The 26,491-nt window shown below is 36.0% G+C and overlaps 1 protein-coding gene across 2 annotated transcripts in view; it reads left to right on the top strand.

Moving 5' to 3' along the window:
• Positions 1-26,491, top strand: part of LOC150110089 (uncharacterized) — a 196,522-nt gene that overhangs the window by 50,306 nt on the left and 119,725 nt on the right. For both annotated transcript variants that reach the window (XM_090391262.1, XM_090391271.1), the window contains exon 4: positions 15,861-15,954. In XM_090391262.1, the coding sequence (XP_090247388.1) occupies positions 15,861-15,954 (94 nt within the window). The remainder of the gene's footprint in view (positions 1-15,860; positions 15,955-26,491) is intronic.

The raw sequence follows: 26,491 nt of genomic DNA, 5'->3' as shown, positions 1-26,491 counted from the left end.
GTTTTTTTTTTTTCCCCTGGAAAAAGAAACAGTATTACTAACAACATGATCCAACATAAAAAATATTGGACCACATTGTTAGTAATAACTAGTCCATGTTCTGAGCAAAAGTATTTCATGTCTTTTGGCACTGCATTAGTATCAATGAGGTGGCCTGCTTGATTTCTACTTCTCCTTTTTGAGCTACACTGTTTTTACTCTAACATCTTAGAGATGCCTGCTTTAGCAAATAACTGAAATAACTGTTACTGGAATGAAGGCCTTCATCCCTTATTCCACCTAAAACTCAGCTGCTATTCAAACCTTGGTTTTATAAAGAAAGTATGCCAATGCAATTCAAGACAATAATTCAGCATGTTGCAAGTGGCTTGAAATCAAAACTCCAGCATCCTCTTCAACCTACAAGGCAGCATAAAACAGACTTCCAAAATCAATCAGCCAGTCTGAAACAGGGTTTGAAAGGGTAAAGTGCAATTAACTTATCTCCTGACCAAATGCAGTTAACCTTATTGCTCCCTCACCAATGCCATTGGACACAACTTCTGCCGATCAATGCTTTTACCTCTAGGAGATTATACTTTTATACTAAGAATTATACTAGGAGTTTTGTTTGTTTTTGGATGATGTTGCATCCAGATAACTACTACTGTAACATCATCCAAAGACAAACCAATCTCCTAGTATCATTCTTCTGCAATTCCTACATTGATGATCAAGACAAAGGGTCCCGACGTTACCAGAAAAAAAAATAATCCCTACTCACTGCATTCCTACTCTTGTCTTTCATCAGAAAGGTATCAAAAAAAAAAAAAAAAAAACTCTGAATAGCTTGGATATCAACAAGCCTTATGGTCATCGTGTCCCTATAATTATGCTTAAACCTGGTGCTCCTAAACCAACACCCTTCCTGTACTGTATTTGTAATCTTTCATCTGATATCTACTGCAGCATGGAAATAAACCTATATCGTAGCCATCCCAAAGAAAGGAGATAAAAACTAACCGTCCAGTTGATATCCCATTGCACTCATCTTGGTTCTGTCAAATAATGGAGAAAGTAATCAAGAATCAACTTTTTCACCTCCTAAAATGCACCAGTGGATTGCATCACCCTTTGCCCATAGAAGATAATTGGGGAAATAATTCAGAATAACAGTTCTCCTCTGGATTGATGGCATTTAATGTTTAATGAAATTTGGTATTTGGAATACTGCTTAAGTAACTAGTCATCTCCATTTTTATTGGCAAAAGTAGCCAAAGCAAATGTCACATAAGCCAAAACTAGCTCTAGTAAACTCATTGCTGTAATTATAAATGATCCCAATGTGTGTGTGAGAGAGAGAGTATGCTATTATGTTATTTCCTTACTTTTTTATTTGCTCCTTAGGGCTGTTGTTAATCATGCTTTCTGCAATTGCAGTAATTGCAAAGTAGCTAGAAATATGTATCACAAGGCAACATATGTATTTCTGTGTTATATTTTGACAGAGTAACAATTTCAGAACTGCTGTTGTAAATCAAATTTCATGCTGTAAACTATCCTCTTTTTTGTGGATAAATGTCCACTCAGGCATTTTTATCCAAAACAAGGACGTCTCATCCACATTAAATATTTGCTGTGGCAAATAATTTTCCTCTGTAATAATTTTATCCAATTTTTCCACAAACTCCTTTGCAGCCTTCTTAGCACTTGCAGATTCCCATATATTTTCACATTATGCAGCACAAGCTTGAATCTAATGAACAAACTGGAAGAAGTGTTGAATTCATAGTCGTAATCGGGTTCTGCTTTCTCCTTGAACATGTTGAAGAGACTTAGTGGTTATGGTCACAGTGCTAAGGGGTATGTGCTTTTGGTTCAGATCATCCATCCACAATGCAAATCGCTTTTCCATATCATCGATAGGACTTTGTCATTGCTTCATCACTACGATCGATTTAATGGAAGCAGATCCTTTCACAGCCTCTACGATTTTATCCTTATTTTTCAAAATGGTCGGCACTGTAGAATGCGACCATCTGAAGTCATGTGCGATCGCATTGATGGGCTTATCAGCTTCATGTTGCTTTATAACTTGCAACTTCGTTTCAAGATCAATTGCTCGCCTCATTTTCTGTGATTCTTCACTAGGTTTTTGATTGGGGGGTGTAGAGCCATGTTGCACAAAATATCGCCAATATTTAACGATAAATACGCAAATAACCTATTTCTCAAACACAAAATCAACAGAGGAACTGTTGATTTTGTGTGAGAAATGTGCCGAATACCGAGGGAGCTTGCCACTATGCATGGTGCATTGTCCTTTCTACTTTGCGCTCGCTTACGTCTTGTTCGAAGAATTTTTGAAGTATAGTTGAAAACATAATTCCCTTATGGGATAATGAACATATCTTCGAAAGGACATAACTCGAGTTGAGGGATGACTGTAATTGTAAATTCATTTATTTTCAGTTATTAAATTTTGCAATCTAGTATGTAGAGTCACATACTAGCAGTAAGTCATCTTTTAGCCTTTTTTTAATGTTTTTTACATTTCCTGCTATTTACACTTTTTTCCATCAGTCCCCTGGAAAGTGTAAAAAAGGGGTTTTACTGTTTTACTGTATATATATATATATATATATTAAAAAAAATTATTCATGTCGAAATTTTTGGAACATAAAACTATGTCTTTAAGTTGTGTTCAAGGCATAAGACAAGGTGCCAAGAGAGAAGCTATTCAATATGCTATAGTTATATAATGTCAATGGGGCATTATATCAAGCAATACTTAGGCTTTATTTAAGTTGTAAGTCAGCAGTTAGAATTGAAGGAAGTACGGGAAGATGATTTAACGTTAAATCTGGTGTGAGACAAGGATGTACATTATTCCCTCCGTTATTCATTATCTATATAGATCACATTATGAAGGAAAGTGTTATTAAACCTGATATCAAAATTGGAGATGTTAATGTCAGCTCTTTGCTTTATGCGGACGATGTTATACTTCTAAATAAATCCGCTACATATCTGCAAAGATTCCCTGACTAAATTGAATAACTGTTGTAATAGATATGGTATGAAGGTCAGCAATAAAAAGACAAAGACCATGAAAATAGGCAGAATCGTTGAAAATGTCAACTGCATTATGAAAGGAGAACCTGTGGAACAAGTAAAACATTTCTGCTACTTAGGCACGATTTTTAGTGAAGTTGGTAAATTAAATATGGAAATAGACAACAGAATCAACAAAGCTGGTATGGTAAGAAGTCAATTGAATAAATTCATATGGAATAAGGGAGAAATTAGTCAGAACACTAAATTAGCTGTATACAAGACAGTGTTCAAACCAGTTTTAACTGATGGATCTGAGAGCTGGGTCAGAAGTAAAATACTTGAACAAAGACTAGAGACCGCAGATATGAGAGTCCTGAGAAAGATTATAGGCATGAATAGATGGCATCAATGGCATTATCATATTAAAAAACGAGGGATGAACTTGACATTGTCAGCATCCAGGAATGCGTTAGCAGAGCTAATCTCAGGTGGTATGGTCACTTAAATAGAATGGGCGAGGAAGGATTAGCAAAGCAAGTGTTCTCTGCCAGGTTGGCAGGAAAACGACCCAGAGGAAGATCAAGATATAGGTGGATTGATGCGGTACAAAGTGCCTTAGATGATAGAAATATAAGATCTGATAATGTTGGAGTCTTGACAAGTAACAGACTGATTTGGAGGAAAATTGTAGATAGGAAGTTAGTAATGATGTAAATTTTTCATGTAGTACTATCATATCCTGTCCTTTGAGGGTACATGGCAGGAATTTGATGATGATGAAAACTATGTGGACATTGGAATGTAAATAAATAATTTATTAGCTTAAATTAATTATTTACAGCTGACGTTTTGCTAGCTTCAATTAGCATTATCGGAGGTAATGTAGCCTACACAATTGGTGAAGACAAACTAAAATTACCTCTATAACAATGACAGTCACATGCTTGGAGGGTAACAGTGGTTCTCTTCATGGTTATTCCTGTTGTTAATGCTGACGGTAGAATAGGGATGAGTGCAAAACAACAGGAATCACCACGAAGAGTACCACTGTCACCTTCCACGCACATATACAGGTAATTTTAGTTTGTCTTCACTTAAAACTAATAAATTATTGTTCGCATTCCAGTGTCCATTTAGTTTTTTATGTTCCAGATACTTCGACATGAATAACAACTACAGAAATTTAAACATGAATATTAAAAAAATTGTATTTTATTGGAAATCTAGTAAAGGCCAATCCATTTGGATCATTCTCTTTAGTTTTTCACTTTCAGAAATCTGCATTCTCACCTGTTCTCTGTGAAGTAGGCTAAACCTATTTAAATTGAAACAGATATATGCAAGTCTGAATGGCAAAGTGGATTAGAGGTTTTTTCCTCTCTTAGGAAAAACAAAACAAATCAAAAAAAAAAAAAAAAGCTCAAGAGATTATATAATTAACATATAACATACTTACCTTGTAGCCTTATTTGCTTTTGAAAGTTAATTCATTATTCCATACAATCTATCTCAAGTAGATATCATCTCCAGTTTACTATCAATAGATAGGTTTCAATCTTATTATAACATTGAAGTTGAAAGATTTTAGAGAGGATGAATTTCACTCTCAGTGTGAAATCACTAGCTTGCTTAGTTTGAAATGTTTTGGAAAAAAAACTTCATTTGGGTTCATATTCTCAGTTATCTATCCTTGATCCACTAGTACTAATTTGCTATAGATTTCCAGTTCATTTTTTTTTTTTTCCATACATGGGATTGCCAGAAAATACTGTTTCCAAAAATACTGGGATCACCAAGCATATAGTGGTGATGATATACACCACTATTTATAGGCATCAAGAGTCAATCTGCTGTTCTTATCTGAATCCACAATTGCAGTCCTCCACAACTACAGTCCATCTCTGCTATCTCAGCTACAGCTATAACATACTTATAGCAAGTTGCATGATGATTTCTTGTAAAGAGGGAGGAACATGTGTTTTTGTCAAATCAGATATTCCTGCTGAATGTTATCAAACCTGGAATCCCTGCTTTATGATTTGTTCTGATTGGTTGGTTAATGATTTATTGGTGCAAGCTTTATTGAAGGTTACAGCAATACACAAAGTATTAATAAATAGTCAGAGATAAATTAGTATATAATATGTATGTACAAAAGTTAAGCAATGCAATATTTATATATAAACAAAATTTATAATCAAGTATGCTCGTATAAATTAATTCTTTCTAAAAAATTAAAAACTTCATGCAGTTTGTCTGAGTCTAATAACATCTCCTTGAGTGCATATGGCTTGGCTAGATAGGTAAAAATTTCACTTCTCTCTCTCTCTCTCTCTCATGTGAATTGCTGGCATTCCACCAGAATATAACAAATGGTAACATCCATGTTGCATTTTTCACACATAGGTGGGCCATCAGCCCTCAGTATATAAGAATGTGTGAGATAACTGTGATCTATATGGAGCCTAGCAAGAACAACTTCTACTCTTCTGTTTCTACATTGACAAGACTGCCATTGATTAATTCCATACTTAATATTGTATAATTTGTTTATCAGTACTTCTTCCCATGATGACTGCCACTGGGCAATTAGTTTTGATCTTATAAACTGTCTGTATATTGAGAAAGTATTAACTGATTCTGCATCTACAGTCTGGTTTCTTTTAATTCCAGTGCGGCTGGGAATCCAGCACAACTGAACATCAAAATTAAGAGTTTTCATTTCGTACAACAGGTGTAACACTTCACACAGCACTGGATGTGGATTATACACAGGAGAGGAGATAGCCTCTAAAGAACTCAGTGAGTCAGTATAAATTACACACTTTTGGTAGCGGTTTACTTTTATATGCACAAGTGCAAGATGAGTGGCATGCAACTCTGCTGTATAATTACAACAATCAGGTAGTATCTGGTTGGAGATAGTAATGTCAGGAAACACAACAACATAGCTAACAGAGATCTCTGCTATTGAACGATCAGTATAGTTCGGCAAGAGATCAGAGTGGCCTGCACTGTGTGCATTAAACAATTGCAAATAGACAGAAGATGGGGTATAAGAATTCTGTAGTTGACAAAGTGAGAGGTTTCAAGATGGAGTGCAAACCTGTCATGAAGGAATGATGTTATGTTTGGTGCAGTCACTGTTGTCCTGCATAGTCCTTTTATTATGCATACCAAAAGGACATATGGCAGTCTGATGTGTGATAATTGAGCTTCCCAATGTAGAAAAAAAGAGACTGGTCCATGTAGGATACTCTGGAAGTGACTTTATTTTTAGGGCATAATTAAGAGGCAACTGTTTCTGTCTAAGTGATAAGGCTGGTTCATTTGCTTCAGCATAAAGACAGTGGGCGAAAGGCACCGCTCCAGTAGCTATTCATATACTGTGATGAACAGGATCCAACCATTGTAGGTTATTCTGCCTTGCAGAACCATAGACTTGAGATCCGTAATCCAGCTTTGAATGTGTAAATGCACAATAAAGATGAAGCAATAAAGATCGATCTGCACCCCCATTCAGTAGAGGATAGAGTGTGAAGGATATTCAATACGCTCTTGCACTTTTCTATTAGTTGACAAATGTGTGCAAGGAACATAAGTTTTCTGTCAAAGACAAGTCTCAAGAACTTGTCTTTGACAGAAATCCAAGTGCAAGCAAACAGTTTGCATCTGAGGCAACTTGTGGTAAAGATGGACCTAGCTCTCATCACTCGTTGTCTCGGTATCTCCCATAATGCAAAGTACATCTTCTTGCGGACATGTATAATGCTATGCATTAAGGGAAGGGCCATTACCCAGACCAGTTTTGACCTTTATTGAGGTCTCGTCAGTGGGAGCCAGACCCAGAAGTGGCGATACTAAGGCAGAAGCAATGGAGAAGTGGACTAAGCTCTCATCACTCCATCTTCTCCATTGCTTCTGCCTTAGTATCACCACTTCTGGGTCTGGCTCCCACTGACGAGACCTCAATAAAGGTCAAAACTGGTCTGGGTAATGGCCCCTTTTCTTAATGCATAGCATTATACATGTCTGCAAGGAGATGTGCTTTGTATTATGGGAGATACTGAGACGAGTGATGAGAGCTTGGTCCACCTTTACCACAAGTTGCTCAGTCCTAAAGATACTTCAGGCGCAAACTTTGTTTGCTTACACTTGGATAAAGGATTAAACTAAATTTATTATAGTCTAACAAGTGGAAAAAACTTCCAACAGTTTGTCCCTTTTTTTAAATCAGGATCTGAGTGAAGAGGAGTGCATTTTAGACACTTTTTTTTTCTACTGAAAACCTGAACCCAGTACTAAGAGCCCTCAGAGAGAGACAGACATGATCTAGTACTTACTGAAGCTGTCTTTCAGTAACCCTCATGTTACAAGAGTGACAGTAAATTATGAAGTCATCAACATATAGAGCATTGCTTACATTGGGAGGAAGCTGTTCAGTGATTGAGTTAACTTTGACAGCAAAAAGTGACACTTAAGACAGAGCCTTGGAGAACATCCTTCTTGATGATATTGGCTGAGATAGCATACTTTCCACTCTGACTTGCCTGGACAGAAAGTTTTTAATAAATACAGGAAGGTGTGCCCTCTGAGACCTAGGTTATAGAGGTCTTTTAATATGCCATATCTCCAGGCTGCTGCTCCAGCTGTTCATATGCTTTTTCCATGTCAAAGAACACTAAAACCAGATGTTCTTGCTCAGGAATGTGTCTCTTATACAAGTTTCTAAACAGATCAAATGGTCCAAAGTTGAACAATGTCTGTGGTAGCAACATTGTGTATTGGAAAGAACATCATTGCCTTCTGAATACCAGAGAAGTTTGGCATTAACCATTTTCTCTAATATCCTACAAACTCAGCTGACTCAGATGAGTAGGTTGATAAAGATTTGCTTGCATTGGATCCTTTCCTGGTTTTGGAATAGCAGTGAAAAAAACTAACTTGTGCCAAGGATCCAGAAACTCTTCCTCAGTAAATATTCTACTGTATATTAAGAGAGGGACATCTGTAGAAGATGATGGAAGATGTTTTATCATTTTATAATGGATATCATCAGGACCTACTCTGCTGGGAGGAGACAGTAAAGAGCTCTTTTTTTTAGTTCCTCCTTAATGGTTGATTGTATGGCTCAAGCCTATTGGTAGAAAAATTAAATCTCTCTTCCTCTTGTTGCTCTTTCAGTATTAAACATTCAGGGGAATATGAAGCTGTTATTGAGATTCTGGCAAAATTTTCTCCCTGAATGTCTGCAATAGCTTTGGGATCAGCAGCAACACATTCATTATGGCCTAAGGTAGACAAATGGTGTGTTCTGTATCCATCTTTTATTTTCCAATTTTGCTCTGACTCAAGATCTTCTTACCTCACTTTATTCTTTTAATTGTCAGTCATGCCTTCCCCTTTGACTCCTTACTTATAAAAGTTGATTTCATACCAGTCATTATTTGTGATATTGTTCATAGGAAACTAATGCTCATAACACAACCTGGACTCCTCTTCATTGATCAAGCTGGAAGGGAAGCTGAATCATTTATAATATAGTGCAGTTGTTAACCCGTCAACCAGAATGCCAGATAATCCTCATCATTTTCCCAACATTGTAGACATTTTCTTATCAAATAAATGTTTACTCTCTTTTTGGAAAATTTGACCATAACCTTGACAGTATCCCCTTTTTTTACAGATTGACTTCTCCTGGCCAGTCCTAGTCTCTTATCTTATGGCAATACTGTGGTGGCAGGTGGAATGATGTCTGCGGTTTCTGTGTTTCTTTCTTTCATGGTCTGATTACTGTTTCTGCTTTTCTGATGCAGGCATCTCTTTGGATCAAATAACTGAAGTGATTCTTACTGGAATAAGAGCATTCATTCCCTGCGCCACTGCAAACTCTGACTATCTAAGTACTCTGGTACTTTAAAAAAAAATGCCTTTTGCAGTCCAAAATAAAAATTCAACATGTGTTCAGTGGCCCAAGTCAGAAACTCCTACACTGCTGCTAAAATAGCAGTGTTGGAAAAAAAAATCCCAAACATATTTTTAAGAACCAAATGCCTTAAGCAAAATTTGGAGAAACTCATTTGATTGTCACTCTTGATATTACCAAGGCACTTGATAGCCTCCAGCCAAAGGCCTACTCAGCAAGCTTCCATTTTATGGTCTTCTTTGGTGATTGGGTTGCTGGCTTCCTCTCTGGTCGTCTATTGCACGTCATGCTGGATAGCTTTTGTCAATACTTGGAATATTTCAGGGTTCTATATTCTCATTCCCACACTTCTTTCCTATACATCTGCGATCCTCTCTCTCTTACTTCAAATCCTATTCATAGTTTTGCTGTTGACAATACTCTCTATTCGTCGTCTTCTTCATCATTCAAGAAACATTGTAGTGCTCAAATAATTCAAGCTTTAAGATCTTCCATAACTAGTGTTGTAAACACTGATCTCACTGTTCTCAAGTGAGGTGAAGATAAACTAGTAAATTTATGTGCTATCAAAACATAGTCCTATCTTATTAATTGAAGGAAGGATCATGCTTCACTCTCTTTGTGTTTTGATAATGTTCAGATTTTCATTGAGATTAGTTTTCACTTCTTGTGCAGATATTCACATCTGGCTTATCTGGGCATAAATATATCACATTCATAGATATCTGACCCTCCAAAAAAACCTGGTACTCTTTTTTGTTCAAAATACTGCTTCTCTTCTGCTCAGCTCCTAACACTATAAATCCCAAATCTGACTGATCTGATTTTACATGCAAGAAGACAATCCACCTAATAGGTAACCCCCCCCCCCCCCATATCTTGTAAACTCCATCCACTTATTTTCTCACAGGACTCTGTTTCTACATTATGCTTTTTTAATAGTTACTTTCATTGGTGTTGCTTTGCTGTACTGGCCACTACTATTCCTCTGCTTTTTTCTTATCATGTAAGAACATTTACTGACCTGTTGTGATAAAGTTTGAGTTCAACCAAGTGGTTATCATATCCACTCTTCAACTAGCAGGATGTGAGTTCAAATTCCATCATGGGCAATGTTTATGATTGTCTTTAGGTGGTAGATGAATTTCATAACCCAGTGCAAGACCACTGCACTTCTTATTGGAGGCCTGAAATAGTTTCAAAAAGTTCCATGTTTGATCTCTAGACCAGAGTTTCTTTACTTTTATAAAAATACAACAAGAAAATTATTAAATAAAAAAATGCTTAGCCTACTTGCAGTACTAATGTACTATAAACTTACAACCTTTCATGAGTGGGAGTCATATAAAAAAATAAAAAGAAACACGAGTAGCCACTGATCATCTATGCACAGTTTGGCCCTAAACAAATCACACATTTCTTCCTCCTCCTCCATTGATCTCCCTCCGTTCTTTTGAAAACAGCCTTCTCCAATGAGTACAACTTTAACTTTTTAAGAACCTTGTTAGTAGATTGCTTCTTACCTGCACTTGCCCACATGTGCTATACTCTTTGTTATAGATCATGTGATCTCGTGTGTGTGGTCAATATATACACAGTGTGACCATTAAGCAATGAGATTGATTTTTACAGGACAGCTCTTTGAATAAAAGTAACAAACGTGTTTATAGTTTTGACCTTTAGAGTGTGTTGTAATTGTAGGTGCAACTTTCGAGTTGGGTGATGCAGTAGTTTTTGTGTGATAACTGTTGAAGAGTGTGTGAGTGGAGCATATCAGAAGTTACGTCATGGAGCAAAGAGTTGTGATAAAATTTTACTGTAAATTAGAAAAAATTGCTACAGAAGTGTACCAAGACCTTAAAAATAATAATAATAATTACGGCAATGACTATCTGAGTCATGCACAGGTGTTTTGCTGGTTTCTCATTGTTTAACCCCCCAACCAGCCATAATGTCTATAGACGTCCAGCTAAATCTGGATACGATTCTGTAACACTTATTGAATAACATGAATAAGAAGTGCAATTTGGTCTCACTGTTTCATCCACCTCGCCTGTATGGAGGTTAAGGATGGGAGGAAGTATCTTGAGGATGAATCACACTGTGGACAGCCAGTTTCTACATAGACAAATGCAAATGCAAATGTGGTGAAAGCTAGGGAAATTGTTGCCCATGACAGACGAATAACCACTGGGCTACTAGCTGTACAGTTTGGTGTCAGTAAGGAAACGGCCAGATTAATCTTAGAAAGAGATTTGCACAAGATGAAGATTTGTTTGAGGTTTGTGCTGCACATGTTGATACACGAACAGAGAGAGCACCGGGTTGCATGTTATCGAAATTTCATCCATGCAGTTGATCAACATCATGATGTGTTGCAAAGAATTGTCACCAGTGATGATGAAAGTTGGTGTTTTCAGTTTAATCCAGAAACAAAACACCAGAGCATGGAATGGTGTGGAACGTCTTCTCCCTGGTAGAAGAAAGTCAGTTTTTTTTTGCTGCTGGAATTATCCACTGTGAATTTGTTTCCTGAGAGCACCACAGTGAATGGTTAGTATTATTTAGGAGTAATGCAATGTTGGTATGCGCACATGCAACATGTTAGGAAAGAACTGTTCCACAACCATAACAATTGGTTTATGTTGCACAACAACGTGCCTGTGAAGCAATTTCTGACTTTGAAGTCAATCTCTTTGATTGAACAACATCACTTGCCTTGGTATCCCATAATGCAAAACACATTCTTACAGACATGTATAATGCTGTGCATTGTGGGAAGGATCACTACCCAGACTGGTTTGACCTTTATTGAGGTCTCATCAGTGGGAGCCAGACCCAGTAGTGATACCAAGGTTGAAGTAATGTCCATAAGCATATGTGCTTTGCATTATGGGATACTAAGGCAAGTGATGTGAAGTCACATTAGCTTCTATATACTTGTTGCCCAGTCCTGAAATTACTTCAGGCGCAAACTTTGTTTGCTTACACTTGGATAATGGATTAAACCAAGAATATAATTTTTTGGCATCTTTAATTTATATCATGCCATGTAACGAATCGCATGTTTGTAGTTGGTATAAATTGAAGCAATATGATGCTCCCAAGTCAGTGCATCTGTGTCTGGGCAAAATGGCTGCGAGAAAGGAAATGATGGAGTTTGCAAAAGAAGCATTTTGATAGGATGTCATGTTGCAAGCCTATCTGTTTGGCAAATTTTTGACAAATTGGGCCATCCCAGGTCAGCAATCGATAATACCATACTGAGATGGAAGTTGGACAACCCACCACACTCGCTGAACATGACCATAGGTTGCTACAAAGGATAATATATAAAAACTGCCATTTGTCGGCCAATACATTGAATGCAGAGTTTCCAGGCATTGATTGGAACATGAATCTGCACAAAAACATTCAGAACCAAGGCTCACAACATGGTTTCCATGGTAGGACCATAATATGCAAGCCCCATGTAATCTGAACCGACATGCAACATCGTCTTCAGGTCGCAAAGAACATGTACACAGGAATGTGGAATCTTGGAAAGCTGATTGAAAAATGATTGAGAAAGGGACTTTCTCAATCAATATGGAGTGAAAAATCACACTGCATCCTCGACCAAGCAAATGGATGGGTGTCGTAATGTCTCTTACCAGAATGCATAACCCGAACTATGAAATTAAGAGGTGACAATGATGCGATGGTGTAGTCCTGTTTTTCCTGGTTTGGCCTTGGACCTTTTTTTTTGTAGTTCCACAAACATTGAACTCTGAGAGATATCCAAATATTCTAGACAGTGTAATGCTTCCTAGTTTTTGGCGTTTCTACGGAACTGACTGTTGTCTCTTTCAGCAAGACCATGCATCATGTCATAAAGCTGCTGCTGTAACTGAGTGATTTGTGGACGTGAACATCACCACACTTGATTGTCTTCCACAGAGCCCAGATCTCAACCTATTGAACATCTATGAGATGAACTGGAGCTTTGGGTGAGGTCAAGGGATGTATGCCCTGCAACACTCCTGGTCCTCATTACATGCCTAGAAGAAGAAGAATGGGCCAAAATTACCATTGATCACTATTGTATGCTTGTGGAAAATTTTTACCCTTTAGGATTGCAATGAAAGCTTCTCAGTGAAAGGCAGTCCTACATCTTGTTAAGGTTGGTGCCATGGCTGTTTGTTCCTCACTCTATGTTGTCAGTTGACTTCTTTCCAAGAAGTGTATATAAATAATCAGTTGTCTTAATTTTTTAATTCTTAGTTTTCTGATTTATTTGTGATCTTCAGTCCCTTTCTAAGTCATTATTTTCAGCTGATTTATCAATCTTTTCAACTTTGTTATAAACTTAGGGTGTTTGTTATAAACTTTGGAATGGCAAACTTTATGAACAAATAGAGGAAGCTTCCCTGGACTTAACTTTGTCTTTCACTTTAGTTAACTGCTATTTAGAATACCAATGAGCAACCTTTTTAGTCCATGGGTGCGTGCTTTTATGCTCAAAGGTGGCTGCAGGCCAGATAATTGTATTTTCATGAAAACTACTGGCACATAGTGGTTTACAGAAATGCCCAAAACATATATTCATGCTGCACACACACATGATGGTACTTGTTAGCATGCCAAGTCAAACTGCACATATGGCTGTGGATCACCTCTGCTACTCATGTTATGTACTTTTCATCACACCACAAGCTTCTCTAGCTTGGTGTGATGATGAGTATAAGAATATTTAATTTTTTTTATATAAAAACACTTCTATTGCTACATTGTATTTTTAACACAGACATAAGTAAATATACTCCTTTCTGCCAAATTTTATGTTTTAAAAACAAACAAACAAATCATGGAATTTATCTTCACAAATCTCTTAGTGGGCTGATCAGAAAGAGCTCATGGACCACTATCTGTCCATGTTCCTAGGGTTGTCCATCACCAATTTAGAACATTTTGATGAAAAAATTTCTTCCTCAAATCCCAAACTATCACTTTGGATCCATTATATTGATATCTTCATTATATGGGAGCACATAGAACAAGAGCAAATGAAAGAATGAATGTGGAAGATATAATATAATCCAGTAAAGTTAATAACTTTACTGAATGCAGATGGTATTCTCATGGACCACTCAGAAGCAAATGAGATCGTTCAGTTAATGAGTACTCACTTTGCTAAGATATATCAATCAGGTATATGTAACATTGTGTACAGTGCTACTGCTTCATTGGATGAAGAGATAGATGTGTATGAGAATGAGGGTGAAGAGCAGTTATATAACCTGCATAAGTTCAGCAATAGAGGCATATCAGCACTTATTCTAAACACACATGTTCAGCTGAATTGGCTAGGCCTTTTACATGTTTGTATAACTTGAGTCTCAGTTCAGAAATGATACAACAGGAATGGAAGGAATGTATGGTGGTGCAAAAACTAATGTATCTACTGATCTGTCAGTATCTCTGGTGTAGTGATGAAGATTTTAGAGAAGTTAGTAAGAGCTCATGTACAGAAATGGGTAGACAGACAAGTTATACTCTGCAAGGTTTTAGTATAGGCTTACTAAAAGAAGGTCATGTTTTAGCAGTTTGCTCATATTATATAACAATGTTATGGTTCCATTGGATTAAGGAATGGATACTATGGTACTGTTGGATTTTGCTAAAACATTTGATAGAATACCACATGAAAGGCTGTTGCATAAACTGGAGAATATGAGTTTGGAATATAACTTGATAAGTAAATGGTTGTCACTTTCACACCCACCATACACCACAAAAAGTGGTGCACAGTGGGGTGTGAATGTGCCAGATTTAAGGTGACCAATGGTGTACCCCAGGGTTCGGTCCTTGGGCCATTGTTGCTCAATCTATACATTAAGGATCTGACAGAGATGTGCAATTGTTTACTGATGTTGTAAAGATAGGCAGCACAATCAGGGATGCTACTGTTAAGATATTCAAATATCTTAACACGATTTTGTCTGTGGAAAATATTGTTAGTTTAGGTAATTGAGAATGAAATAAAAGATATATAAACATATCATTAATACGTTGATAAAATTATTATTGTATTGAAAGTTTTGTATATATGGGAAAAATCATATAAGGTACCAAGAAAATTGCTATTCAAAATGCTACATTGATAGTCTACTGTCAAGTTGTAAGTTGGTAATTAGGAACTGTGAAAATGCAAATGATATATGAAAAACATATATGATTTGCATTTTCAGTGGAGAAAATGCAAAAAATTTCTACTACTGCTAAGGTAGTGTTAAGTGAAAACAAATTAAGCATGGAAATAGACAGTAGAGGAATCATAGCTGATATGGTGGCAAACCATTTAAAGATTTTTTATATATATATATATATATAGAGAGAGAGAGAGAGAGAGAGAGAGAGAGAAAAAAAAAATTAGCCAAAAGAGTAAACCAGTAAACCGCATACAAGTCTGTGTTCAAAACAATTACTTGTGAATCTGAAAGATGGGGGCTATAAATAAAACAGTTAATCAGAGACTAGCAGCCACAGATATGAAATTTCTGAAAAAAATTAGTAGAGTGAACAGATGACATCAATGGCATAATCATATGAAAAATGAAAATATATATTAGAAAGGAATATAAACATTATCAGCCTTCAAATCTTGAAGGCTAATAATGCAATTCCTCAATTATCACTGTTCATACAGAGCAGTGATCATGCTTATACACTCCTTCTGAATACCTATGAGGAATTGATAAGTTAATTGATAAAGATTGAATTTTATCTGTATTTATTTCAGTATATTTGAATGTGTTATTTTCAAGTTATTTACTTGTTATATGGAAAAAATAACACCTTTTTACTAAAAGCAAAAACTACAAAAATTGTCTGTTTTTTTTTTTTTTTTTTAAAATAGTGCCCCTTTTACAATACAGAGATTGTGTGAGTTGGTTCTCAATCCAAGGCAGCATTATAAACGTACAGATAAATTTATGCGAGGTTTAGAAAAGGTTAGTAAAACTATTGTATAGGTAACCACGTATATTGTTAAATTTTCCATACTGTTTCTTTGATTTTCTTGAATTTTTATATTGACATAGTTAATCGAAAACATTCCTTCACTGGACATTTAATTCTAGCTTTCTTACTAATATATTTCAATAAGCATAGGTCACATTATGAGTAAATTTATTAAATTTTTTATTAATAATTTTGTAGATAAATATATAGAATAGTATGAGTCATCATTCTTCACTGTTAAGTATACTTCATATAATAAACACACAGTTATTCATGTCAAAGTTTCTGGAATAGAAAACTCCATAAACATGGAATGCAAATAAATAATTTACTATCTGAAATTAATTATTTATAAGCCAACATTTCACTAGCTTAAGCTAGTATTATCAGAGGTCTTCATTCATTGAAGACACAAAGCAAAATAATCTGGTTAACAAGACCATTCACATGTGTGGCAACAGCGGTGCTCTTTTGGTAATTCCTGTTTTTAATGCTGATGGTAGATAGGGCAGTGCACCAAAATCTGTATAAAGTCATACAGTCTGTTCTGTTACAGTTCATTTGGTTCTCTAGAAAATGTATGCTGCTTGCAGTAACAGTCTCTTCAAAACCAGGATTTGTGAAGTAGCATGGCTTTCTTCCATCGTATGAAGTTATTTTTATTATTTGTTATTGGAGGTGGTACTGTACCTCCCCGTAAAAGGGGCTCACGGCCGTTGAATCACCATACAAAATTTTTAAAAAAAATCGTATGAAGTAGTCTTTCTGTAAGCGTGTTGAAATAGTCTGCTTTTGGTTCTCCATTTTAGATGTATTTTTTATATTCCTTTTTTTTTTTTTTTTTTTCCCTGAAACAAAAAAAATTGTTTTTGAAATATTGGGTCCACACTGGCAGGGGTTCCCAACCTGGTTTGTGGTCACAGATGCATTCGAGAAGAGAGTGGCAGCCACCAATATTTTTTTCTACGAAAATTTATACTTGCTTATCATATCAAATGATAACAATTAACAAATTAATTAACTATGAAAGTAGGATAAATACACTGTTAGATTGTGATAGAGTGGAAATTTATGTATTCCTATCTTATCACAGTCTAACATGCTTTTCCAAACAAAAGAATGAGATAAATACAATAAATTGCCTCTAAGTGTAGAATAAGTATTATGTATATATAAATCAAGTGTGTTCTGTTATGAAAAGGTTAAATAAGTATGTATTTTGTGCCATTCACGAATGTGGTTAATTTAATATTGAAAGTGTAAAACATTAGCAGAGCATTATAAAATATGTATAAAAGAATTATAAAATGTAAGCACAAATTCAACAGTTGGGGGGGGTTCCAGTCCAAAGGTTACGGAGTCGTAAAGCGAGGAAGTGGCTCGCCCCAAGCAAACAATGTGACGTCAGCGTACGTGCGATAGCGGGGGAGAGATAATGGACGCCATGACGTAGTAGCACGTGTGAGTTGGCTGAACATCGAAAAGGGTGAGAATCGCCGAGAAGAATAGGGGAAATATAAGGGTCATGCGACCCTGTAACAAGGCCTTTTGTCCCTGGATCTCCTGTATGTTCGTCTCTCGTGGTGGGCGTAGGGTGCAAGTGCCCTCGATGTCAGACGGCTCCCGATAGGCAGCTACGGTCTTGGCGGCCGTATTCTCCGCAAAAAGAAAACTCTGGCTGTCCACAGAAGGCCAGTTTCCTGTGAACCTATGAAGCACTAAAGAACCTAAGGGGAAGATAAGTAAACTTAGTTTGTGTCACACTGATTATGAATGAAAGATTTGTGTCACGTTAATATGTTATAGAAGAAGAACATTAATGATATAGGATAGGATTGTATTGTTATCACTTTAGAAGAATATTGATTTTAATCTTACTATCTGTCGTTGTGTTAAAGTTCGTCTTTGTATAGAATGAAGTTAAGGATATGTTAGAGTAAAGAATTGGTAAAATATAAAGAGATTATGAAAGATATGAATGTTATCTTGTGTAGTCTGACAGAGCTATGGAGTTTTAGATTGAATGTGATAATAGTACATGACTAATGCTTTAGCGGAGGTTAATATAATTTTTACTTTAGGAAGCTACTGTATAATATTTTATAAGTGTATTAGTAGTGTTTGAATTTTATATACCTTGTCTGAAACTCCCTTAAGATGGGATTTAACTTAGTATTATTGTGTGTATCAACTTTTGAGTATAATAAACCTTGCTTTTGATTCTAACAAAGACTTTCTGGTTTCTGGAATCCGATGCACCTCTTATAAAAATGTTAATGCGAACCTATGCGGGATATTAGAAAAGAGTAAATTTTGGCCACGTTTGCAGAGTTAACAGGTATCATTAAGTACTATCCTGAGACTCTTGGTTGTTAATATTAATAATCTAATAGCGCTAAGTGGCTCAGCGAAACAAATAAATTTCTTGGCGTTTCACGAGAGGTAAATCTCAGACACTCTGATACTCTGGTACCTCGTTCTCAAGGAAATTCCATTGTCCCTCAGAGGTACCACGTGCTACCCGATCGAGTGTATTATGGAGATATAGCATAAAAAGTTAAATTAGTTGTGATAAGCAAATCGGCGACACAACATAAATGGCGCAGCTGATAAGGTTAATATAGAAGAAGGTTTAGGTTAGAAAAGATTGAATAAAATTGTACAAATAAAAAAAAACTAGAATTGCATACAACAACACATGTAACATTTATTATACAACTAAATTAAACCATCGCACAATAAGCAAAAACATTTCTCTCACTATGGATAAAACAATAGTCTTCTTACCAATTGTTGTTGAATTCATTTATGGGTTCGTTGTTTTTTATTTGGATTACTCATTTTGGGACAAACTTTTTAAATACAAGAAAACAAAAACAATATATGGTCAAAGCATGGCATTTGGGATTTAGCCGACCAAATTGTATTCTTATTGGTTAAACCAAAATAAAAAATGATGGTACAACATGACAAAATTTCATGCCGGCTGGGACGTTGCCTGGTTAAACAAGGCCCCCGTTGTTTTCACCAGGGAACCAGGGCGAACAGCGAAAAGTCAGCCACTGGAACAAATCTGAAAACAAACCCCAACTCAACATCACCAGAGTTAAAGATCGGTACTATCAACGGAAGAAGCCTGAATGGCAAAGAAATGGAGCTAGCTGAGGAAATAGATAAATACCAGATCGACATAATAGGGGTGACTGAAACAAAAAAAGACCAAAACTGGTGAGATCTTTCTGAGCAATAAATACAAAATGTTATATTCAGGCAATGACAATCAAGGAAAAGGAGTAGCCATAGTATTCAACACAAAATACGAGGCTAATCTTCTTGAATGGCAGTCAGTCTCAAGTAGAGTAATGTGGGCATATATAAGAATGGGGAACTGGACAATGAGACTTATTTGTGCCTATGGTCCCACAGAAGGTTCTACTAAGGTAGAAGTGGAGGAATTTTTTATGCTTTAGAAAAAGCAACTGACACAATGAAAAAGGAAAAGTTGGTCCCTGTTGGGGATCTAAATAGCAGAGTAGGAAATGATTGTGAGACATACAAAAATATTTTGGGAAAATTTGGTGAAAAGAGCAAAGCTAATAATAATGGCAAATATCTGTTGGATTTCTGCTCAGGACATGGACTGGTTATTACTAACACCATGTTCCAACATAAAAATGTGCACAAATTCACATGGAGAGAAGAGGCAAGGAATAAGAAAAGTCTCATTGACTATGTTATTGTTGATAGTGATGTTTTCTCCCTGGTGCAGGACACCAGAGTGTAGAGAGGATTTGAAATTGGAAGTGATCACTATTTAGTCTTGAGCAGGATAAAATTGAATTTCATATTGAAAAGAATAACATGTAAGAAAGTTTTAAAGCAAATAAAAGTTGAGCAGCTCTCAGATGTGAACTGTAGACTAAAATACAGAAAGATTATTGAAAAGAAAATGAAAGAGTTTGAGAACAGGAATCAAACCTTGGAGATTCAGTGGCAAACTCTGAAGAAAACATTGATTGATTCTGCCAGAGAGGCATATGGTGAGGTTGTGTGCAAGTATAAAAAAAATCAGAACTCCCTGGTGAAGAAAAATAAGAAAGCATATCAAAAGTTCCTGGCAAATAAGTCAGCTTTTACTCTTACAGAATACAGAGACAAATGTAAGAAAGCTAAACAGTGTGTAAAACTAGCTAAACAAAAGTCATGGGAGGACTTTGGCAAGAAAATAGAAAATAAATATCAAGAAGGTGGCAAAATATTCTGGAGGTTGTTGAAGATGCTTAGGAATGGAGGAAAGAGTGCTGTAAAAGGAGTTAGAGATGATAAAGGTGACATGAAAATGGGAGAAAAAGATATCCTTGAAGTATGGAGTAATTACTTTGAAAAACTGCTAAATGAAACAAGCAGTGATGACAGCACAGTGATAAAAAACACTGACCAGGCATGCAGTCAAAAATATATATCCATACTTGAAGTAGAAAAAGCCATTAAAGGCTTGAAATGTGGAAAGGCAGCAGGAGTAGATGATATTCGACCAGAAATGCTGAAGTATGGTGGTATAAAAGTCTTACAGTGGTTGCACTGCATAGTTCAGAAAGCCTGGACAGAGGGACGAATTCCCAATGATTGGAGTAGAGCTCTCTCATAGTACCCATATATAAAAAGGGAAATAAAACTGAATGTGAGAATTACAGAGGTATTTCCCTACTGAGTGTTCCTGGCAAGATCTATGCAAGTATACTTGAGAAACGGTTGAGAAGAATTGTGGAAGAAAAGCTTGGTGAAGAACAAGCTGGATTCAGGCCAAATAGAGGCTGTCAGGATCAGATCTTCACTTTACGACAAATAGTCGAGAAAGCGTGGGAATATAACAAAGATCTGTATTTAAGTTTTGTCGATTTGGAAAAGGCATATGACAAGGTGCCAAGAGAGAAGCTATTCAATACGCTGCAGTTATATGGTGTCAACGGGGCATTATATCAAGCAATACTTAGTCTTTATTTGAGTTGTAAGTCAGCAGTTAGAATTGAAGGAAGTACAGGAAGATGGTTTAATGTTAAATCTGTTGTGAGACAAGGATGTACATTATCCCCTCTGTTATTCATTATCTATATGGATCACATTATGAAGGAAAGTGGTATTAAACCTGATATCAAAATTGGAGATGTTAATGTCAGGTCTTTGCTTTATGCGGATGATGTTATACTTCTAAATAAATCCGCTACAAGTCTGCAAGATTCTCTGACTAAATTGAATAGCTGTTGTAATAGATATGGTATGAAGGTCAGCAATAAAAAGACAAAGACAATGAAAATAGGCAGAATCATTGAAAATGTCAACTGTGTTGTGAATGGAGAACCTGTGGAACAAGTAAAACATTTCAGCTACTTAGGCATGATTTTTAGTGAAGATGGTAAATTAAATATAGAAATAGACACCAGAATCAGCAAAGCTGGTATGGTGGGAAGTCAATTGAATAAATTCATATGGAATAAGAGAGAAATTAGTCAGAACACTAAATTAGCTGTATACAAGACAGTGTTCAAACCAGTTTTAACTTATGGATCTGAGAGCTGGGTCAGAAGTAAAACACTTGACCAAAGACTAGAGACCGCAGATATGAGAGTCCTGAGAAAGATTATAGGCATGAACAGATGGCATCAATGGCAATATCATATTAAAAACGAGGATATTAGGAAAGAACTTGACATTGTCAACATCCAGGAATGCGTTAGCAGAGCTAATCTCAGGTACTATGGTCACTTAAGCATTATGGGCAAGGAAAGATTAGCCAAACAAGTGTTCTCTGCCAGGTTGGCTGGAAAACGACCCAGAGGAAGACCAAGATATAGGTGGATTAATACGGTACAAAGTGCCTTAGACGATAGAAATATAAGATCTGATAATGTTGGAGTCTTGACAAGTAACAGACTGATTTGGAGGAAAATTGTAGATAGGAAGTTAGTAATGATGTAATTTTTTCATATAGTACTGTCATATCCTGTACACCCCTTGAGGGTACATGGCAGGAATTTGATGATGATGGTCAAAGCATGCCGAAAACACCGGTGAAGTGATGACACATCCCTCAGTGCAGGGTTGCAGTATACTAAATACATAAAACATATGCACAAAATTGGCACTGGTAACACTCACACTCAAAGACAGAGGAATTACAAAATGTTCATAATATAACATAAATGTTAACATTTTTTATGATTTCATTAAATATTATTACTTATTTAATAATGGACAGCGGGCACATGCAAATAGCTTCTCAGGCATAGGGTTGAGACCCACTGCTTTAGAGGTTCGTATACTGTTCTTCTTCTTCTTCTGTGTCATTTCAGGAGGGAGCCTTATGTAAATCCTTGTTTTCCTTGTAATCTTCATCATTTTAATTTGTGTCAATGAATCTACAGTGTTAAATTTCCTCTAATAATGCTAGCAAAATGACAGCTTGTAAATAATTAATTTTAGCTAGTAAATTATTAATTTGCATTCCATGTTTATGTAGTTTTCTGTTCCAGAAACTTCAACATGAATAATAGCAACAGTTACAGAAATTTAAACATAGAAATAAACTCACGATGTTTTTTTTTTTCCCCCCTGTGTGTGTGTGTGAGATCTTTAGTAGTTCGGAGCAGTTTTTTAGTTTTGGTTTCATCAGTTTCTTCAGTTCTCTGCAGGATGAATGCCTCTACTTGCGTTCTTCTGTTTTGACCAATCTTGTGCATTTCTTCACGATCAATGTCCATAACATCTTATCTCATTGTCCCATCTTACCACTGGGCTACCTGGCTTCTGATAACCAGCTCTTGGTGTCCATTCTGTTGTTTTCTTTGTTCATCAGTTGTCAGATATCTTCATCATATGCCTAGCACTATTTGTTGCCTTTTATTACTAATGCAATCTCCATTACCTTTGTTTGCTCCCCTTCATATCCATATGTTCACTAGACATCCACAGATGCCGTATGATCACGCTGATGCTCGGTGATGATGTGCCACACCAGGCCTCGCCATTTAGTTCTGTTGTATGCTTTTCTGGAGACTTCAACTCTCTGAAGATCAATCACTCTATACACTATCCATCCATCCATCTTATTGACAGTCTACTCCTTCCTCTTTTTCTGGGAACTTTACATCTATTACTGTTTTAAAAGTCCTCCTTCCATCCTTTCAATATGTCCAAAATATTTTATCTTTCTTCTGTCAGTATCCTTGAGGAGCTTTAAAGTTCTACTGATCTTTTCTAACACCTATTCATTTATACACCTTTCAGTATATGATATCCTCAACAGCATTCTGTAACACCACATCTCAAAAGCAGCTATTCTTTTCTTATCTGATTATTTATCAGATCATTTCTTATTTACCCATGGAGATAGATCCATCCTTCCAGATTTTTAGATAAGTCTCTGACTGTTGTTTTAGCCATTCCTAATCTTCTTCTGACATCTTCTGAACAGCAATTCTTCACATTAATAATGGAACCCAGGTTCTCAAACTTGCTGACTTCCTCAATTCTTTCTCCATTAAGGTACACTTGTTTCTCAAGAGCTTCCCTGTTTGTATTACCTTTGAGAACAATAATCTTTGTCTTGCTAGGAGGATTGAGTTGAAGTCCTCTGTTATTACTGATCCTGTCAACTTTATCAAGAATTTGTCCTAGTTCTTCCTTGTCATTAGAGGAGTATGGTATCATCAGCATATGTCGGATTACTGATCAATCTGCCACCTATCCTAATTCTTTCTTGAGCTTATCCAGTCCTCACGCATGATGTCCTCTGCATATATACTAAACAAGTGAGGAGAAAGTAAACATCCTTGCCTAACACTTTTCCCACCTGAAGCTGATCAGTCAATCCAACACCTGTTCTTACCATGGCTTCTTGCTCTCTGTATAAGTTGGCTTTCAACCTGATGGTGTGTTGAGGAAAACCCATTCTTTTCATTACTTCCTGCAGTTTCACATGCTGAACACGGTCAAAAGCTTTGGTCTAAGAAGCAGTAGGAGTCTGAATTCTTTATACTTTTCTATGATCAATCTAAGGCAAAGGATCTGATCTCTGGTGCTCTTACCTATCCTAAAAGCTGCTTGTTCCTCAGGCATCTCTGCCTCAACTTTGGCCTCAATCCTGTTTAGCATGATCTTCAATAAAATTTTGCTTGCATGAAATATTAAACTAATAGTTCTATAGTTCTTGAATATATGTGGTATGAAAACTGACTTCTTCCATTCTCTAGGCCATGATCCTGTCTCCCATATCCTTGTAATCAATCCATGAAACATTCTTATTTCTCCATCCCCTGTGGCCTGTGTTTGCTTCCCTATCTAAGCATTATTCTTTTTATCTGACTGGGTTATTCCAAAAATGGCTCTTTTCATGTTTCTTTGTTTTTTAGTCAGATTTCAAGTTTCACTACCATTGGTCATTGTTGAAAGTACATGCTGGTTGTAGATCTTTCTTCTTTGGCAATTTGGTAAATTGCTTTTAAATATCTCTGTATAATGGTTAAAAACTTTCCACCCTGCTGCTGTTATAAGTGAAATTTCATTATCAAGTTTATGGTTGTTTATAATGATTTGTCCTAGATATTTGTATGAACTCACTATTTCAATCTGTCTTTGATTTATTTTGATTTGTTTTCTTTCTGCAGTATTTTCATTATATATTATTTTTGATTTATCCATATATATGCTTGTAACAAAGCAAATTATACTTGCCAGGAAATTGTCTTCTTGTTTAATCCAAGTATAAGCAGAGTAGTTTAATTTGTATCTTCACAACTAAGCTATCTGTTGTGAAGATACTTTACATGCAAACTTTGTTTGCTAACACTTGGATGAAGAATTAAACACGGTCATAATTTCTTGGCAAGTATAATTTACTTTGTAACTGAGTAAAAAAAAAAAAAACTTTCTACATCATCATCATCATCATCATCAAATTCCTGCCATGTACCCTCAAGGGGTGTACAGGATATGACAGTACTACATGAAAAAAATTACATCATTACTAACTTCCTATCTACAATTTTCCTCCAAATCAGTCTGTTACTTGTCAAGACTCCAACATTATCAGATCTTATATTTCTATCGTCTAAGGCACTTTGTACCGTATCAATCCACCTATATCTTGGTCTTCCTCTGGGTCGTTTTCCTGCCAACCTGGCAGAGAACACTTGTTTTACTAATCTTTCCTCTCCCATTCTATTTAAGTGACCATACCATCTGAGATTAGCTCTGCTAACGCATTCCTGGATGCTGACAATGTCAAGTTCTTTCCTAATATCCTCGTTTTTAATATGATATTGCCATTGATGCCATCTGTTCACGCCTCTAATCTTTCTCAGGACTCTCATATCTGCGGTCTCTAGTCTTTGGTCAAGTGTTTTACTTCTGATCCAGCTCTCAGATCCATAAGTTAAAATTGGTTTGAACACAGTCTTGTATACAGCTAATTTAGTGTTCCGACTAATTTCATTCTTATTCCATATGAATTTATTCAATTGACTTCCCACGATACCAGCTTTGCTGATTCTGTTGTCTATTTCTATATTTAGTTTACCATCTTCAGTAAAAATTGTGCCTAAGTAGCTGAAATGTTTTACTTGTTCCATAGGTTCTCCATTCACAACACAGTTGACATTTTCAATGATTCTGCCTATTTTCATTGTCTTTGTCTTTTTATTGCTGACCTTCATACCATATCTATTACAACAGCTATTCAATTTAGTCAGAGAATCTTGCAGACTTGTAGCGGATTTATTTAGAAGTATAACATCATCCGCATAAAGCAAAGAGCTGACATTAACATCTCCAATTTTGATATCAGGTTTAATACCACATTCCTTCATAATGTGATCTTTATGTAGAACTTTCTACATATAGATGAAAAATAAGAGGGAAGATAGTGCACTTTTCATACACCTGATTTTACATCCATCTGACTTTTGTACCTCCTTAGATTCCGATTGTTTACAATTTATAGATTTATACAATTAATACATTTTCATATAAACATATCATTTTGAATATCTTTTCTCTTGCTACTTTGTCATATGCTTTTTCTTAGTTTGCGAAAGTTGTATCCAGATCTTTGTTATATTCCCATGTTTTTGTTGTTATTGTTTTCCCAAGTGGATCTTCCACGATTTTTCTTTACTTTTTCTTGAGTATGCTTGTATAAATCTTACCTGAAACACTTGGTAGTCAAATTTCTCTTCTCACTTTCGGTTATATTTCCCTTTTTATAGATTCACAGTGTTAAAGCTCCATTCCAGACATCTGGAATTCAACCTTCACTTTTGACTAAGCCCTCTGCATTTTGCAGTTGAGCCTCTGAAACTTTTATGCTTTCATCATTATTATTATTATCCCGTCACAGACTCATCTAGGAGATCCCTTTTGTCATATACACACAGCTCATCATATCTTGTGTTAAACATATTCAAATTCTCAGCAGACACCATGCTCCCAGGCAATGCATTCCAAACATTCACAATCATCGATGCAAAAAAA

This window comes from Typopeltis vanoorti, chromosome 1 (assembly GCF_054136105.1).
Source record: "Typopeltis vanoorti isolate ZY-2024b chromosome 1, IOZ_Tvanoo_1.0, whole genome shotgun sequence".
Classification (NCBI taxonomy): domain Eukaryota; kingdom Metazoa; phylum Arthropoda; class Arachnida; order Uropygi; family Thelyphonidae; genus Typopeltis; species Typopeltis vanoorti.
This window is presented reverse-complemented; position numbering and strand designations above follow the sequence as displayed.